General features: G+C 54.8%; 1 protein-coding gene across 2 annotated transcripts in view; it reads right to left on the bottom strand.

Moving 5' to 3' along the window:
* Positions 1–3644: 3644 nt before the first annotated feature.
* The window catches only part of GRM4 (glutamate metabotropic receptor 4), a 50748-nt gene continuing 36445 nt past the window's right edge, over positions 3645–17947 (bottom strand). For both annotated transcript variants that reach the window (XM_042800147.1, XM_042800148.1), the window contains exons 7-11: positions 15367–15567; positions 14327–14463; positions 12833–13768; positions 6933–7179; positions 3645–3796 (exon numbers count right to left, since the gene is read on the bottom strand). In XM_042800147.1, coding sequence (XP_042656081.1) covers positions 3747–3796; positions 6933–7179; positions 12833–13768; positions 14327–14463; positions 15367–15567 — 1571 coding nt within the window. In that variant the 3' untranslated portion in view covers positions 3645–3746. The remainder of the gene's footprint in view (positions 3797–6932; positions 7180–12832; positions 13769–14326; positions 14464–15366; positions 15568–17947) is intronic.

Genomic DNA, 17947 nt, shown 5'->3' with positions numbered 1-17947 from the left:
AAGAGGAAAAATCAGACAAGTGCTTTTAAGCTGTAAGGGAGGCAAGGAAGAGAAACAACAGCACAGATTTTAGTACATGCACCTTATTTAAAAAAAAAAAAAAAAAAAAAAAAAAAGAGTACACACAAAGTACCAAAAACTAGGAATATAGTCTCTAGGAATCAGTATCAACTCTGCTTTTCTTCTGCTCAGCCACAGGCAGCAGAACTGCCCTCAAAAATATTAAGCAAAGCAGAAACCCAATCCTAACAGACACCAGCTATCTCCCCAAACCGTCCCAGCAGCGGGTATCACCTCTCTGCAGATATCAGCACCAGAGCCTGCCTAGATCCACATCATTCTACATCTATCTCAACTGCTTATAGACTGTTCCCTTTTAATTAGCTTTCATAATCAAATAAGAGTCTAGAATTAAACAGCACTGTATCATGAAATGCCGTATAAAATTAGCCAGCCATGTTGGGAGGTCACTGCATCTGCTGCTGAAACGCACCCAGCCCTGGGAAGGATACAGGTCTATTTAGCAGCACACAGGAACGGTGCCAGTAAGTGCAGGTTTTAGCTGGTAAAAAATGGGGCCAATATAAAATTCTGTTTCGAGACCAGTGAGGTTGGATTTGTGCAAATATTTTGCATATCTGTTTAAGAACATCTTTATATCATTTAAGCTAAAGTCTATAAGGAATATGACTGAATCACTGTAAAGCACACTTACACCAAAATAAGTACCCACATGAGGACTCTTTTGATTTAACACTCCACCAGATCCATCAAGAAATCGGGGTAGCTATTGTGTTTAAATAGGATCTGGTGCAGAGGGGAATATGACTCTACTTGAAACCATGTTCAAAGTTTAGGCAAGTGACTTCTTCCCCAAACACCAAGCAAGCACCAGAAGCAGCCCATGGGGATGTGCCATCCCAGCTGCTGAAGCCCAGACCCCACCATCCAAAGCAAGAGTCTTTGGAGCTGCTGTGCCTTGCTGGCTGCCGACGGCGGTAGCACAGCTCTCATTTCTGCACACCTTTCTGCTCCAACACCCCGCAGCAGCACAGCCCGAGCGGCTGGCAGGACACACTCCAGGGCTGGCTGCCTTTCTAGCCAAGCAGTTTGAAGGTGGAAATGTTTGAGGACAAGAGAGGCACCGAGCAACACCTTGAAGAAGTATTTGCATGGGGAAAAAAGTAGTTCAGTCGGGTACTGAAACAGAGCAGTTATGTCAGCACAGCTCTCTGCACCCTGCCTGGGTAGAAAGCATCAGCCGGGGCAGACCACCTCGCTAGCACAGGTCCCCTCTCTTCCACACCCTGCCCAGCTCCAGTGTCTGCACCGTGCCCTGCAGAGCTCCCCAGAGCATCAGAAGACAGATGAGCCTGGAAGATCTGCTTGGTGGCAGCACAGTCAGTCCCCAGTCACAGCCTCTCTGGAGGACTTGGATCATCCCTCCTCACAGACACTGCAAAGGAAGGGAGGTGGATGCTGCAACTAAGGTAGAATCAGCCTTTCCAGTCATTATCAGGCAGAATGTAGGGTGGAAAGCTGCTTGTAAAAACAGCAGAGCAGTATCTCAGAGCTCAAAACGCCACCTCAGACAGCAACTCAGGTTCTGTGGGAGCCCTCTGAACCAGGCGGCATTTCACATCCGATCCGACAGTGATGGATGCGGTGGGAACGGAGCAGTCGTTTTCTCCTGAGAAGCTCTTTTGACAAGTATGATCTTATCAAAGTTTCAAGCTTTTCATTACATTTCTTTTTTCTTTTTTTAACTTCTGCCTTCAAGCCACGCTCTGTCCTCTCCATGCCAGCAGGGAACAGTCACGTTTCCCTTCTGGCACTGATCAATGGCTGAAGCTCCCCAGGGTGCTCAGAGAGACACCGAGGCCTCCCCTCCCCAGGGCACACAGCCTGGGCGACCCACCGGAGCGAGAGCGGAGCTGCAATTAATAGACAAATAGGTCTAGAAACATGCAGAACACAGGGGTAACTTCACTCAGGCTCAGAGAAGGGAACATACAGGCACCTTTGGGCCAGGAGGACTGCAAGCAAAGGGATGGGGAGACATCCCAGCACCCTGATCGCCTCTGCAAGGTCAGGACACCGCTGCCAGCTCCAGCACTTTTGCTGGGCACCTAAAGCAACAACCTCCCCAAAAGCTGGAGATAACCTACCTCTCCGGGGCAGGCAGCAGCACCCTCCTCTGCCTCCTTTCCCCACCTCCCATCTGCTCTTCAGAAGACAGACAAGCTTGGACCATCCTCTCCTTATCCAGCAATAAACAAGCACAGCCACCCCTTTTGCCAAGGGCCTTCCCCAGAGCACAAAGACAGAGACACCAGCAGCAAACACACCAAACCTCCCCCAAAACAGGCAAAACAAAGACTTTTTGAACAGCCACATACCTTACACCCCAGGCTGTGCTATGCCCCACGCAAGTTGGAGCTAGGAAGAGCAGAGCTGCTTTTGTCAGCTGGCAACTCCCTAATTAACCCAAGTTGGTCCAGATGGGGAGGGTGGAGCTGTCCCTGCCTCTGAAGGGAGGGGGGAAGCCCCGAAAAATCCCTCTGCTCCATCCCTCCAACCTCAGCCCACACCTGGGGGAAGAGCAAACGAGGAGGAATCAGCCTTTTCTGCCCCAGATCCTGCCCCAAGCCCTGAGCGCTGGTGCAGCACCGGCTACAGCGTGTGCTCCAGTGCGCTGGGCCAGGGTGATGCTGAGTCTCCTCTCCCTGTCCCACCCCCTCTCGCAAGGACCCTCTTTGCAGCAGGGTGGCCTGGGGAGGAAGGACACCAAGCCCAGTGCTGTCCTGGAGCGCTTGGCCACCCAAAACCTTCTCTGTCAGCCAAAACCAAGGCACCTCCCGGAGCCCGGAACGAAGAGTCACCAAGAGACAGCAAACGCCGAGTGCAAAACCATGTTTTTTTTATTAGAAATCTCCTCGTATAAAAATGATCATGCTCTACACAGTCATCGAATAATTCATAAACATCCAGGCACTGAACTTTGTTTTTTTTTTTTGTGGGTTTTTGTTTTTTGACTGGTCAGTACATAAAGCAGACATATTTCAATCCATATGGTCATCACATACATTAATTAACCACCTATAAAAATCAGCACTTTGAACACAGTCTAGGTTTTATTTTATTTTATTTTGATGTCTGTTTTTTATTTAAATTTTATGCATTTTTATTTACTTTTCCTTTTGCAACATATAGAATTTGGTAGGATATGGGAAAGAGAGTGAAGAGGGACAGAGGAAGACAGGAACAAAAGAAAATGGAGGATTAAAAAAAAAAAGAAAGAGAAAACAAAGTTCTGCACAACCACAAACAATCTCACAAATTCCAGGAAAGGGAAAACGTAGGGTGTCTTTTTTTTTTTTTCTTTTTTGCCAAGATACAGAAAAAAATAACCCCAAAGATTTGCCAAAGTCCGTCACCTCTTCCCCGTGCTACATCCCCCCTGATCAGCTGTTCCTCTTCCTCTGTGGGGAGGCATGCATTGTCACGGTGGTCGGTGGTTTATTTTTATTGTTTCTTTATTTTTTTTTGCTGCTGTTGATTGCCATCTTCCCCGGGAGCTCTGCCCAGCGGCCCCCCCCAGGAGCGTGTCCCCCCCTCCCGCTGCCACCTCCCCATCCCGTCAGGGTCCCCCTCCAGCGTCCTGCGATGAGCGATGCGACTCGGCTCCCTCCCGCCTCGTGGCATCCGCAGCCTCCCTCTACGCCAGGCAGTTGCGATCGCTGGAGCTAAATCGCGTGGTTGCTATAGCTGACGTAGGTCTGTTTGGTAGCCAGTGCTGGAAAGAGAGACAAACCCCACATGTATCGTTAATGAAGCCCACCCTCCCTTTCTGGCTCCTGTCCCATCACCCTGACCTGACCGTCGTGACAGGAGATGCTGGCGGGGATGTGACATGGCGTTTGCTCATGGATGCGGCCAGCGCCAGCGCTCGGGATCGTTCCCTGCGAGGGCACTGAGCCGTGGCAGAGGGGTTGAGCCCCACAGCAGCCCTTGGGGGCTCTCTAAAGAGAGTTCATCCCGAAGAGAGCCCCCGGGATGTGACATGAGCCAGGGGGGAGGTGTCCTCAGGCTCCCATTCACTTCCCTCAGCAACCTCTTACGGACAAATCCACGGGTGCTCCTCATTCCCAAAAGCTCAGCTTGCCCCAGCCCTACAAGAGCATAATTTGGGGTCCAAGCTGGGTGCCCTGCACCCCTGCACGCCGATCCATGGCAGCTGGGAGCTGAGCTGCCAGCGCCGGCAGCGGGTGGCACGAAGCCAACCAGCCTGGCTGCATCCCCCAGCCAAGGATCCTTGTGCCCGTGCTCGGATGCCGGAGGAGCAGAGCACATCCACAAACTTGCTGCCACCTTCCAGCTTCCCCAGCCCTCAGGACGGGGTTGAACACACAAGGAGAGGCGGTGGCAATGGCTACAAAGCCACCACACGTCCCAGACTGTCACCGGGGCAGCCGCAGCAAGGCCCAACGCCAGGAAAACACCAGATAGCAATAAATCCTCCTGCTCCCCTGCGGGGCTGCACCGCTGCCTTCGGGCTCGGAGGCTGCAGCACATCATTTGCTTTTAGCAGCAGCCACAGCTCCGGGAGAGGTGGAAGCTGTGATTTGCAATGCCCTGGCTTGCCTCAGCACTTCAGCCAGGCATGATGCTCTGCGGAGATCCCACCATGAAGTCTCCAGGTCCCAGTGGGCTCAGCAGACACACGGACACCTTCCAGCCAAGGACAGGGATGAGCGCTGGGACACTGAGCAGAGCCCAAGACACCACAAGCAGCACGAACGTGTCCTCTGCAGAGACCAGCACCGCGCAGAGGAGACGCCCAGCAGCTCTCCCTCCGTCTCGGTGTCTCGCTGACAAATGAACCTTGCTGCAGATTTCAGACTGGTATTCCCAGATAACAATTAGATAGGCCATAAGAAATTAGAGCTGACAGAGCTATTTGTTAGCCGCAATGTTTTCATAGCCAATCTGCCCATATCAAAGCCCTGAGAATTATTTTTTCTGTTGTTTATTTAAGGATACGTGACCCACCAGTGACAGAGTGAAAAACGACCCCTTGGTCCTGCGCTGACAACCCCATTGTGCCTCCTGCCCCAGCACAGATGCCTTGCCCAGCTCCCTGCCTTGGCACACCTCGGGAGCGCACTGCCAGCCCCGTTCACACCGAGCTCCTGTATTCCCCATGCGAGACACAGCAGAGCCGGAGATGCGGCAGACGGGAGGCTTCAGCTCTCCCTCCTCCCGGCACGTACGATCCTCAGAGGCTCCTGCTGCGAGTCCCGCGGGGGAGAAGGATGCTCAGCACAACGGAGAACATATGGGAATGTTTGGGTTCAGGTTCCGGACGAGATGCTCGCTGCATCTGGGCCCCTGAGCCCTGCTGCAAAGGGGGTATTGGCCCTTTGTGCCAGCAGAGCCCTGGCCAGGTGACACCAATACCACGGGGAGTCTGGCACCAGGACAGGGCTGGCGTGTTCCCGGCAAGCCCTTACCGTGGGGAGCCCACAGATACCCCCAGTCTTGTGTGGAGCACCCCTGGCACAGCCAAAATGGGGGCAGACCCCACTACCACGTTGGGGTGGGACCGCAGACCACACAGATCTGTGATAGCGGCTGACAAAAGCCACCTCCAGCACAGGGTCTGACTGTAGCTGCCCTTCACAATGCAGATAGGGAGATGAAAGAGTGCATTATGCAGAGAGACTGCCTACGGAGAGACATCGTGCACAGAGCCACTGCCAGTGAGAGCCCTTACACAGAGCGCTGTGGATACGGAGGTTAGACAGAGATGCCAAGGGATATTAAATCGCTCAGGCTGGAAAGAGAGCAAGCATGGAATTACACGCCAATCACGGCTTTCCATGGAAATGCTGTTTGGTCTCCATCCCACCGACACTGGAACCCAGAAACTCTGCTGGTACATGAGGAATACTTGTATTTCCGTGGGGGTTTCTTCAAATTTAGCCCAAATAGGATTTCAATTCTCAAAGGACCCCAGCAGCATTGGCTCCAACCTTTTCTTCCTCCTGCAAGGCTCTGTTTTTGGAAACCTAAATACAGAACAGGCACACACCCACTTTCCCAAGGTTTCCTGAGCCCCCAGCCTCTCTTCCCAGGGGACACCGGTGGCTCTGTCCCTGTGTCAGCCTTAGCTGCAGCCTGGCCCCTGGGAACAGCCCGCAGGCAGACACCAAACACCTTTCCCCGTCAGCCACACCAGAACCTTCCCGGGAGCAGCTCCAGGTACCCAGCGTGGGCTGACATCAGGATCCTCCTCTGGGTGTTTGAACAGATTTCCGTGTGCCCCAGCCAGCATTTCACCCAGCAGCAGCATGTCTCCAGCGTTATTCCCCCTGCCACCCACCCAGCAGCATTTCCCACGGGATAATGTGAACAGGCCTGTGGAGGGATGAGAGTGCCAGGAGTGATCCCAATCAGAGGGAGGCAGGACACATCTGTCTCAGCAATGTGGCTGTGGCAATGGAAAACGGTGTTTCTTGGGTGGGAATAAATTAACGAAGGGGGAATCTCTCCTGCCCACAGACAGGAGACGATGCTGTCCCCTCGCTAAGAGCCTGGAATCCCTGCACATGCCCCAGCTGGAACGCAGATAACTGGAGCATACCTCCCTCCTCGGGGTGGCTTTGGGCACGGCGGGGAGCAGAGTGACCCCCAGCCCGCGGGATGCATCTCCTCCCAGGCTGCCTGGCTCCTGGGGGATGACGGGCCAAGCCACGGGGCAGGAGGGAGCTGAGATGTCCCTTTGCCAAGGAGCAGCGCTGGCAGCATTGCTCGTGCCCATGGAGGACAGCACGGCTACGGCCTGCCAGCGAGTCAAGGCTTTGGGCTTCCCAGCATCACATCAGCTCCCAGCAACACCAGCTCCCCAACCCTGCAGGGAGCCACGTTACCTTGTGTTTCCAGATTTTCGCAGAGCTCTGATTTGGCCTCTCCGTTGGGGCGGAAACCTCCCTTCTGAGAGAACTTGTTGGACATGGTGGCTGCCGTCACTACTGCCTTTAGGCTCCGCTTGCGCTTGGGGACGTTCTGCTCCGGGTGGAAGAGGATGATGTACACCTTGGGCATGTAGAGCATGCCCAGGGACACCGAGGCACTCAGACTCACCGAGATGGTGAGCGTCGTGGTCTGGATGTACATCTGCAAGACACAAGGGCACGTGCTGAGACTCACCACGACTCTGCCGGATCCAGAAAGAGTCAGCTGGGAAAGGCGAGGAAACAGAGGAAGGTAGAATCATTATGGTTAAATAAATGAAGGGGTGAAGAGCCAGGGTTGGAAATGTTGGCAGTTTTGGATCTTTAACATCAGACTTGACTTGCTGTGTGGGTCAAGCTGCACCCGGAGAGGCCTCCGGCTCACTTCTGCTGTTTCCCCAACCTGTAAACACAGGGAGGCTGTGCCGGTGCCCTGACCTGTGTTTCGGGGCCCTGGCACAGCCTCCCTGAACCAAGACCTCTCAGCACCCATGCATGCTCCTGCAGCAACCTGCCAGCACCCCAACCCAAAAAACATCAACGGAGACAGAGCCCCTGCTCTTCACCCTCCCTCTCTCCTCCCCAGCGCTCACAGCACATTCCACCAGCCTCAGGGCAGGAGCTCCAACGCTGCGGTGATGGGCACAGCAAGGACACCCACTCCCAGGGCCCGGGCCAGGGCACCCCTCGCCCCCCCATCTCCCTTCAACAGGTAATTCCCATTCCCCAGCTGGATTCCTGGGCCGTTGTCATGTAAGTCACATATTACACACCGACGTTGCCTTTCTGCAGTCAAAACTAATTTCACGCTCACTGTCCAGGACTAACAGTGACAGATGTTTTGCAAAATGAAAGCCCATTAATCTGACTGTAGAATAATCCATTTTTCTATGGAAAGCGTTTGGCAGGCTTCTCACAAGCCAGGGGCATCTGAAGCAGGCGGCAATGGGAGGCAAAGAGACCCCTTCCCTCCGCCCATCCCTCGCCCCCCAAGCAACACAGGAGGCCGGGCAGGCAAGCCCCTCCATGAGCATCCCTGCTCCGTCAGCATCCCTACTCCTGGCACAGGGCTCCGTCCTCTCCAGCATCCTCTCCTCTACCGCATAGCTCACGTGCTGCATCTCTCCGGGCTGAGCAGGGAGAGGGCTCTGGGTCTTCAGGTGCCTTTACACACACCTTTTTTTCTTTTCCAGCTGTGGTCAGACGCCAGGGCTCTTTTTCAGATTGCTAACAAGGTTTTAGAAGGAGGCTTAAGGCAGTTTCTGAACTTTATCCCATAGCTCAGTCGCAGCGTGGCATCTGGGATTTCTTCTGCAGTTGTTTCACACGTGGGAGTTAGTACTGTGCAAGGTGGCAGGAACTGGAAGAGCTGGGGGAAGCCTGAGGGCTGCAGCAGCAGTGAGGACAGGAGGTCCCCACCTTCTCAGCTGCACACACTTAACTTTTCTGGAGTCAGTAGAACAAAAAGGTGACTGAGGACAGAAGCTGAGCACAGAGATTTTGCCCAGCTCCCGGGGGAGAAGGTGCATGGAGGTAGCTCCATCCCACGAGGCAACAGCTCCCGGCTGGGGCTCTCATCCCACCCCAGGACCTGCGGGTCCCAGCTGTGACCATGCAAAGAAAACAAACACATGGGCCCGAAGCGTTCCAACTCAACCCAAAAGAAAACAAGCAATGAAGCTCCTCCTGAGTCAACTGCAAAGTTTTGTTTGTCCCCAGAATAAAACCTCTTGCTGTCACATGGGCTGGTTTGTTTATTCCACCTTCTCTCTATATGCATGCAGAATCAATCTAGGCAGTTTTTGGAAATAAAAATGTCATTTCATCAAGGAAAGTCAAAACATATCGCCAGAATATCTGGGCTTTTTTTTTTTTTTCTCCTTGCCTTTTTTTTTTTTTTCCCTGAAACTCTCCAGACATTGCCACAAGTTCCCTGGACAGCAAGGACCAGACTTGCTGGGAACGAGGGCAGCACTAGCACACCAACTCCAAGCACCCCAACCCCTGTCCCGAGGACAGGCACAACTCTGCTCAGCACCATCATGATACCCCATGGGACACGACTGAGACTCCCCAGCCCTTCCCCTCCCCAGCTCCCCTGCCTGCCCGCCCTCCTGCTCCTCAGCAGATGCCTTTCGGAGGAGCTTCACTTTTCAATACAGCAATTTCCATATTTCCTGCCTCTGCAGCGACTCCCACCCGTGCCTCGGGACTCGGAGGCGTTTCAGCGAAGAGGGAGAGAGCAGCTGAGCTTGAGCTCAGACAAGACGTCTCCGTGCACGCTTCCCCCTACACGCCTGGGTCGGGGCTCCATCTCCCAGTGCCACCGGGGACTCCCCTCCACCAAGAACCCAGATGGCACCAGCTCCAGGCTCCCCATGCTCCCCCCTCCATCTCTTAGCCCTCCTCAAACCTCTGGAGCACTTTTGGGGTCTCACAGGGCCACCGTGGCTACCTTCACCCTAGTGATACATTTGCGAGAAGCAGCCCCGTTTTCTGTGTTAACCTCAACAGCTTTGTGTCACACCACAGCAAGTCTCTTTTCAGCTTAGAGAGAAATATTTTTAGCCTGGAGTCTAAACACAGCCTTGAAGCACTGCACAGTTAACCTTTTGCCACATCAAAAAGTGACCATTTCTCACGATTTTGGCTCCCTCTCTCTTAATTGGTTTCCAACTCAGAACCCCACTTTGCCCCTCTGTTAACGACACTTGAGCTGCCTCCAAAGCCCTTTGAGGTGTGCGCTGCAGTTATCAAAGAAGTTACAGCTCCTGGTTCAGCAGCATCCGCTGCTCCGTGGATAAGATCAAAGAACACAGCCAGTCTCTGACTCAGGACGATGACGCTGTGTCGAGGGACGGCAGCAACCCTAAATGACCCAGCCCAAGTTCCCAAGCCCAGCGCTGTGCTCAGGCTTTGCCCTGGGGCTGGATGAGCCTGTCCTGCCCCGAGGGGCGGGTAGCCCACGCTCAAGTCACAGCCCTGCACAGCTTGTGTTTGTCCCAAAGCCAATCTCTGCCATTAATTGGCAACCCCCACCTCTAAATCCAGGCCTGACCCAGCTACGCGAGATTCTGCATGACCACAGGTGCTGGGGAAGGGAAAACCCACTCAATCCTCATCCAGCGCTGCTAACCAAACCACTGGATAGGCTTTCTCATTCCTTCTTCTCTCCTTCTTTTCCCTCGCTGAAAGCAAATGTGATAAACAGAGAACCAGACAATGACACCACTGTTCAGCTGCCGCCTTATCAGCGCAGGAAATTGTCTCTTTCTTTAGATCCTCTGTTATTGCTATTTCTGTAATCCGCTGGGATCGGCAGGGATAAGAGGTTCTTTTGAGAAAAGGCTTGGGGGACTTGTTATAATAATATGCCACCTCCATGCAAAGTTGTAGGCACAAAGTAAAGCAAAATAAAATAAAAATGGAGATTTTTATCCAGCTCTTCCAGGCCATGAGGCAGACTTGGCTGCAAGCTCAGACGGGGTCGGGGCAGAAGTGCTGGGTGGCGTTTGGAGGTGTGACTCTGCTCCATGGCATGCTCAGGACTCGAGCGAAACTCCAGCTGTGCTCTACAGGGAGAACAACAGCCCAGCCGATGCTCCTGGCTCTTCTTTTCCCAGGTGTGCTGACCCTCCACGGAGCCCAGCGCGGCCCCGGTCCCGGCAGCCACGGGGTGAAGGTGAGGGGATGAGGGGACCCCTCCCCACTGTGCCCTGCCGAGCATCCTGGGCAGCACCAGCACCACCACAGGGTGATGCCAATGCCAACACCCCCAGTTTTCACCCCAAGGGTGGAGCCAGATCCTCTGGGCAGGCAGCGTAATGACACCTTTTTGACCTTTTTCTCCCCCAAGACTGCAAACCAGCAGCTAAAGCTCCGAGGCAGCACCGAGCACCCGATTCCTCCGACTGCCCCTTTGAGCGCATGCATCGCCCTTCAGCCGCGGCCTGGAGATGCTCAGAGCTCGCATCCCACGGCAGCACGGCCGAGCGCCAAGCTGAAACACCACAGACCCCTCCGGGGATTGCTCAGCGGATGCCGTGGCAGCAGCAGGCTTTGAGAAAGAGAGCTGCGTCCGAGGGGAGTTGGGAACATCACTTTTTCCGCCTCTAATCAGCTTGTTAGCAGCCTAATAACAGAGAAGCCCTGCACATTACAAGCCCCCGAAGTGAGGCACAGCCTGTTGTCGAATTGCTGCCTGACAGCCAGCTTTCGGCAGCCCTAAATTATCCCATGACAAGCTGCAGTGAAGAGGTGAGCAACCTTGCGCATAATCTACAATCATTATCATTTCCATCTTTATTACCCACAGTATGCCGAGCACATTAAGGAGGCTTTAAGGGAGCTTTTGTTTTGCAATAATTTCTTAAAAAACCTGCTTTCTTGTTAGTATCTCCCCTGCCATCTCATCAAAATGGAAATGCTGCAAAAGGCTCCATTTATTTCCTTTAATTCTCCTTCACACCCAGTCAGTGTGGGCTGGCTTGGTAGAGACTTTTTGGTTGAGCCAAGGTTAAAGGTGCCTGTGCAGACCCGGCCTCCTCGAGGGGTTTGATGCTCTGAGCAGACACAGCTCTCCAGGACACATCTGAAACTCTTGTGTTCACAGCAAAAGATCTCTCAGCAAACCACCCCTGGCCCTTTTGCAGTAGGTGTTTCCAAAAGCTGTGGTGTCAGCAGCTCAGCATCATGGGGGACACACTCAGAGGAAATTATCCCAGTCGTGATGGGACCAGAGAGGGAATCCAGGCAGTGGGTCACTCCGGGGATTTCCAGGGAATAGCAGCATGAGGTTTATTTGTCACAGGCAGCTCTGGGCTGGCAGGCGCGAGCTGTTTGCATTTAACATAAATACGATTCTTGTTTTGGCTGGCAGGCAAAGGGGATTTGGGTCTCATTCATGAGATTTTTCTTCTTTGTTCTCACTCCCTCTCACTTGAGCACAGAACTTCATCCCGGCTGGCTTCAGTCCCGTGGGTACCGGCACGGGGACCACCCTCCACGAGCCAAGGACAGGGAGGAGAACAGACAGACAGTTGTTTCGCAGCACAAACCCACCTCTGGGATTATCTGGCCTGGCCTTGTCTACACAGTGTGCGAAGTCACATTTGGAGTCACAGGGGATGCTCGCTCCCCAAGCCCCTCCGCGAGACAGAGCTGCTCTGCTCCCCCCGCAGCTCTGTGCCACCCAGCCGAGCAATTTGTTGTCAGTGCCATGTTGCCAAACACAGAGGTGAGGTGTTAATTAAAATCACAGCAAAATGGTAATCGAGTGAGAAGTCACAAGCTGCCGCGTGCCCTGGCACAGGAGGGGATGCACTGGGGGGGAGGTTGCTGTGCTCCCTCTCCTTTGCCCATGCCCTCCACTGCTTCCAGCTCTCAGGGATTTCAGAGAGCAGCTCTATCTCTCCAGCCTCCATCACTGACTCAGCACCAGGAAAAGGTGGTCACTGGGCAGTACTCAGTCCCTTTCCCATGCAGAAATGGTGCTCGTCACAGTGGGGACCTGGATCTGCCCTGGGGACTCATCCTCCCTCAGCCCACGCAGCAGCAGCACTGCTACCCTGTCCAAATCCAGGCAGTGGGGTCAACAGGGCACAAGAAAACAGAGGGAGAGGGACAAAATGAAACAGGAAAGTCTCTACTCCCCAGTAGAAACAAGAGATTTGCAAATCAAGTCTTTCCACCACTATTCCCAAGCTGGCAGGACCGCAGAGAAGCACCCGTCCTTGCTTAGGACATGCCAGCCTCTCTCAGCCCCCTTCCTTGCAGCCCACAGGGCCACCAGCCAGACCTCTCCCCTCCTCCCTTACCTTTTCCGCCGACTGCGATGTCCCAAAAAATATAGGGATGAAGGCTAACCACACAATGCAAGTAGTGTACATGGTGAACCCGATGGGTTTGGCTTCGTTAAAGGTCTCTGGGACCCCGCGGGTCTTAATAGCATACACAGTGCAGGTGACCATGAGAAGCATGCTGTACCCAAGCAAACAGATGAGGGAGAGGTCCGAAATGTCACATTTGAGGATGCCCCGGGCAAAGTGGGGGTTTGTAGTCCGCTGGTCCTCGTAGTCAATGACAGAGTGGGACGGGTCCACGATGAACCAGATGCAGACGCCCACGAGCTGCAGCGAGATGAGGCTGAAGGTGATGACCAGCTGGGAAGCGGGGCTGATGAACCGGGGGGCACTCACCGACTTCTTGCCCTGCTCGAAGATGCGGTAGATGCGGTTGGTCTTAGTGAGCAGGGCGGCGTAGCTGATGCTCATGCCGAGCCCGAGGAAGATGCGTCGCAAGGAGCACGTGCTCAAGTCAGGCTCAGCGATCATGAGGAAGGTGGTGGCGTAGCAGAGGAAGATGCCCGTCAGCAGGACGTAGCTCAGCTCCCGCCCTGACGCCTTGACGATGGGCGTATCGTTGTAGCGCACGAAGGTGACCACCACGAAGAGCGTGGCGATGATGCCCACGATGGCGATGAAGACGGGCACCACGGCCCAGGGCGAGCTCCACTCCAGCTTGATGATGGGGATGGGGGTGCAACTGGTGTGGTTCTCGTTGGGCCGCTCGTTGAAGTGGCACCGCTTGCAGTGGAACTCGTCCAGCTGGTACTGGTAGCCATCGCAGCGCTCGCAGTGCCAGCAGCAGGGAATGCCCTTCACCAACTTCTTCCTCTCGCCTGGCTTGCAGGGCAGGCTGCAGATGGAGCTGGGGAGCTGGCTCCCGCCCCCCGGCCACAGCATGCTCTCCACCTGCGGGGCGAGATGGCACTGGCCCCACTGATGCTCGAGCTGGGCATCTGTCAAGCACCCCTGGGGGTATGGGGGGATGCCCTCTGCTCGTGGCAGGGTGGCCCAGATCCAGCCCCTCGCCCCATCAGTACATCCCATGAAGGACCCCAGCCCTACCCAGCGTGGGGACGCGGAGGCGGTGAAGCTCTCCATCGGCCTTTTGGGCAGATTCATTACTAGAAACCCAAAACAAAGTTCCTCCTTCCCTGGGAAAACACCCTCTGCTCTGTTCTGGCTGCTTATCAGAGCTGGAAAGCTGGATGCTCATGAGATATGGTCACATGCACTGATGATGGGTCACCGTGGCTGAACCACAAGTGTATACCCAGGGACACCCTCCCCTCCGACCCTCCCCCAAGTTTGGCTGCCTAACTTTGCACCCGTGGGCTCCCTGGCACCCAGCTGGGTTTGTTACACCCTACGTGGCTTCGATGGGTGCGGGAGAAATCTGCAGGACCTTCCCCTTGGCACGGACCGTGCACGGCCACGCCACAGGCTCCAGCCAGCCCCCAGCCTTACTTTTAGGTGGAGGTGGTCAGTCCACTGCCCGATGACTTTGTATTCCGGAGTGGAGTTCCTGATCTGGTACTGGTAGATGTCGTAACGCCCTGGCGCGTCTCCGTTCTCGTTGAACGTCACAGGAGTCCCAGCAATGCCTGCAAGAGAGGGAGGGCTCAGCACCCACAGCACCCGCAGCACTGGGTGTCCTGGGTGATGGTGTCGAAGGGGTCTCTGGTTTGCTGCTTCCCCCTCGACGTGGGGTTTCTCACTGCTGGGAGTGCCGCAAGCTGCCAGCGTGGGCACAGGGTGGCGGAAGCAACAGGGGAAAAGAAAAGCAACCCCAAACCCAAGTTGGGTGCAGGGACCTTCTGGTATCGACCCACTGACCCCCCCCAGGAGCTGGAGCTCACCGAGCGATGCCAGGCACCGAGAGCTGTTACTCCAGCCAGTCTACTACTGCTTCTTTTAAGAAAGGGGGGAAAAGCAGCTTTAAACTTAAATCAAGTGAACTGTGCAGATAAACACTAATGAAAGGAAGGAAGAGAAAAATCAAGCAAGAGGGGAAAATAAATAAAAGAGACACTGCAGAGGAGATCACAGAGTGGAGATAAATAGAAGTAATAAGGAGGACAAGACAGAAAATGTTTATTAAGGAGATAGAGTGGAGGAAAAGATGCATTTCCACGGGAGATTTGAAGATAGACAAGGACATGGCAGTGTGATTCAGCAGGACCTCTGCCAGCTGTGATGCGAGGAGGCAGCAGTGGGGAGCGAGGGGGGGAGAGGCCAGGCAGGCAGGATGGCAGGGTAAGGGCAGGATTGCCTCTGGGTTACTCTCCAAAGGCAGATCCAAAGGAGATGTGGAAGCTCAGACCTCCTCATCTGCCGATCTGCTGCAAAACCATCCCGTCCCTGCACCCCGCTTTTGCAGTGCGGCGGGTGCCAAATGGTAACAGGAACAAATTGTGGGTGCTGCTGTGTGACCCATAACAGGGGACAGCCCGAGACACCCAGCCCCACGGGGCCGTTCCTCCCCACCGCCCCGGGGACGGACAGACCTGAGAAGTTGACATTGCGGATGTACTTGAGCAGCTCCACGCCGTCCACCGGGTCCATCCTGGGGCACAGCCCCACCTTGCCGGGGCACAGGTTCTTGTGCATGTTGTGGAGAGCGTGTCCCATGGCGTAGACGGCGTCGATGACAAACTGAACCTTGCCCTCCTGCTCGTACGAGGAGTCCTGGCCGATCCGCTCTCGGTCTGCGGACACACGGAAAGCAGGGCTGCCATCTCCCTGCCGTCCCAGCCATTCCCCGCAGGGACATTACCTCTGCAGCCAAACCCTCGTGAAAAAAAGCCCACTCTGGACTAAAGCAGCTGGAATCTCCAACCCCATTCCCAAAACTACAAACCCACCAGCCAGCCAGGGCATACCTCTTTCCCAGCGAGAAGCTTATGCTACCAAGGCATGCCCCAGGAAGGAGCAGCCGGGTAGAAACGCACCTCAAACACCACCAAACTCCTCCCCAAACAAACGCCACATTGCAGACGTGTTTCGCAGTGCCAGCTCAAGGCATCGGCTGTGTCTGCCCTGCCGGGGCTCAGGTCTTGAGCTGCAAGTCCTCCCATCACCTCTGTGTCCCTTGTCCAGATGAATGCTGCGGCTTTCACACCAGCCCCCCTGAGCAGCACTCCGGGAAGGTTTGGGGTACCTAACCTGGCCTCTGCAAGCAGGAGGAGGGTGATGTGCAGCCAAGAAACACATTCACTGGGGAAATACCCAACCAACTTCCCTGTAACATAGTTCTGAAAATGTGGGTGCTGGCATCTGGCTGTGCTTCCAAGAGCCCTCAGGATGTCACGTCTCAGTGCCACGGGACACCCCCGTACTCCCAGGTCCCCCAGCGGGACGTGGGCTGGGCTGTGATCGACATCCCATCCTCACCCCCGTGGGCTGACCTCCTTCCTCTTGCCGGGAGCTCCCATCGGGTCAGACTCTTACCAGTGGCATCAAGGGATTGCCAGGCAGTATCCATCACTGGCTGCCCGTCCTTCAGCTCAGTCCCAAAGCCTCCTGTCACCCTGCTCCCCTTGTCACCTCCTGCCACCCTCCCACGCCGCTGACCCTGCAGCCCTTTGCAGCCTCCCCAGCCATCCCAGCTTGCAGGATCCTGCAAGGATCTGGTAATTACCAGTGACAGCTGCCTGCCTCTCCTGTCATAACCGCCCTTAATGGGACTAGAAACATGTTAATCATTTAGCAAAAGACACCGATTAATGTAGCACGCTGTTAATTACAGCTAAGAAAGCGTCTCCCATGGGGTGACACCGCAACGGAGAGCCATGGCCTCTGCGCCTCCATCACTGCCTCTGCGGCACGGCCGGGCACCCCGCCAGGCCACAGCTCCTTCAGCAACAGCTAAAGGGAAGGAGGATTCCTCAGGGAGCCAAAAGCACAGCCTTCATCCTCCAGAGAGGCAGAGGCATCCTAGAAAGCCATCCAAGGGTGTCCAAAATTAATTCCGGCTCCACCGCGCACGGATGCTTCCTGATGCAAGGTGGGGATTTACGGTGACTGCAGGGACCAGGGCACAGGGCCTGTGCAGCCAGAGGCACAGCCAGGCAGCGGCTGATCTCCTCCCTCCCTGCTGTGGAAGGTGGGATGAAGCCGGAGCTGGATGAGGAGCAAATCTCCGCCGAGTGGGGACGGCCCCGAGAGCTGCACGCCCGGAGGTCCCTGCGCTGGGACAGGGAGCAAAACGTGCTGCTGACAAGACACTAAAGCAAATTGATAGCGAACTGACCAACGAGAAAAGATGACATCAAGGAGGTGAATTTATAGCCCATCCTTCAAAGTTATAAAAATGTTTTTGGACTACGTGGAGATTACTCATGTGAAACCCGTCAAGTTATCCTTTCTTCCACATTATTGACAAGAACTATTAATCTTCTCCCTCAACTTTGGGCCTTTCCCCGCATTCATCTCTCAAGGCACAGGCAAGCCACTCTATCTTGTCAAGATAATTACCCATTAAAAAAAGGGTATAATAGACTGTCCAGGGGCCCTGAGCCTGTGGGTATGTCCCAGCCCCGCTGCCACCCACGGCACCATCCCACCGCCCTGCAGAGACTGCTGAGCCTGGGGGATTCGCAGGACCCAGGACTCGTCCCTTCCCGGCTCCTCGGCTTCCTAGCAGACATCTCAAATCCCACCCAGGTCCCAGCAAGTGAAATACAACCCGCTGTGATAACACAGCCTGCAGAGGCTGGATTTGCTTCCCAAACATCCCTCTGGCTTGAAGCGAGCAGCGTCAGCCCGGCGTGGTGGGAGAAGCCGGCTCCAGTGCCAAAACCGAGCCGTTGCAGATAAGCAGACGTCTCCTGGGCTGTCTGTCGGGCACCTTGCCCCGGGCCCCAGCTGCTTTTTGCAGACAGGAATTAGGCTGCTGCACAGAGCGGACAACATGGAGCAGAAAAGCTGAGGCTCGTTCCCGACATGGAGACAATAAATCTCTGCCAAACTCGCAGTAGATCAGGGCCACAAAAGGGATGTGACCCCACTGATTGTAATAGCAGGGCCGTGCATCGTTCTACAGGGCTGATAATTAATTTTCAAGTGTGTGACGAGCCTCCCCAGGCA

Source organism: Tyto alba, unplaced genomic scaffold, assembly GCF_018691265.1.
Source record: "Tyto alba isolate M040663 unplaced genomic scaffold, T.alba_DEE_v4.0 Super-Scaffold_30, whole genome shotgun sequence".
Classification (NCBI taxonomy): domain Eukaryota; kingdom Metazoa; phylum Chordata; class Aves; order Strigiformes; family Tytonidae; genus Tyto; species Tyto alba.
This window is presented reverse-complemented; position numbering and strand designations above follow the sequence as displayed.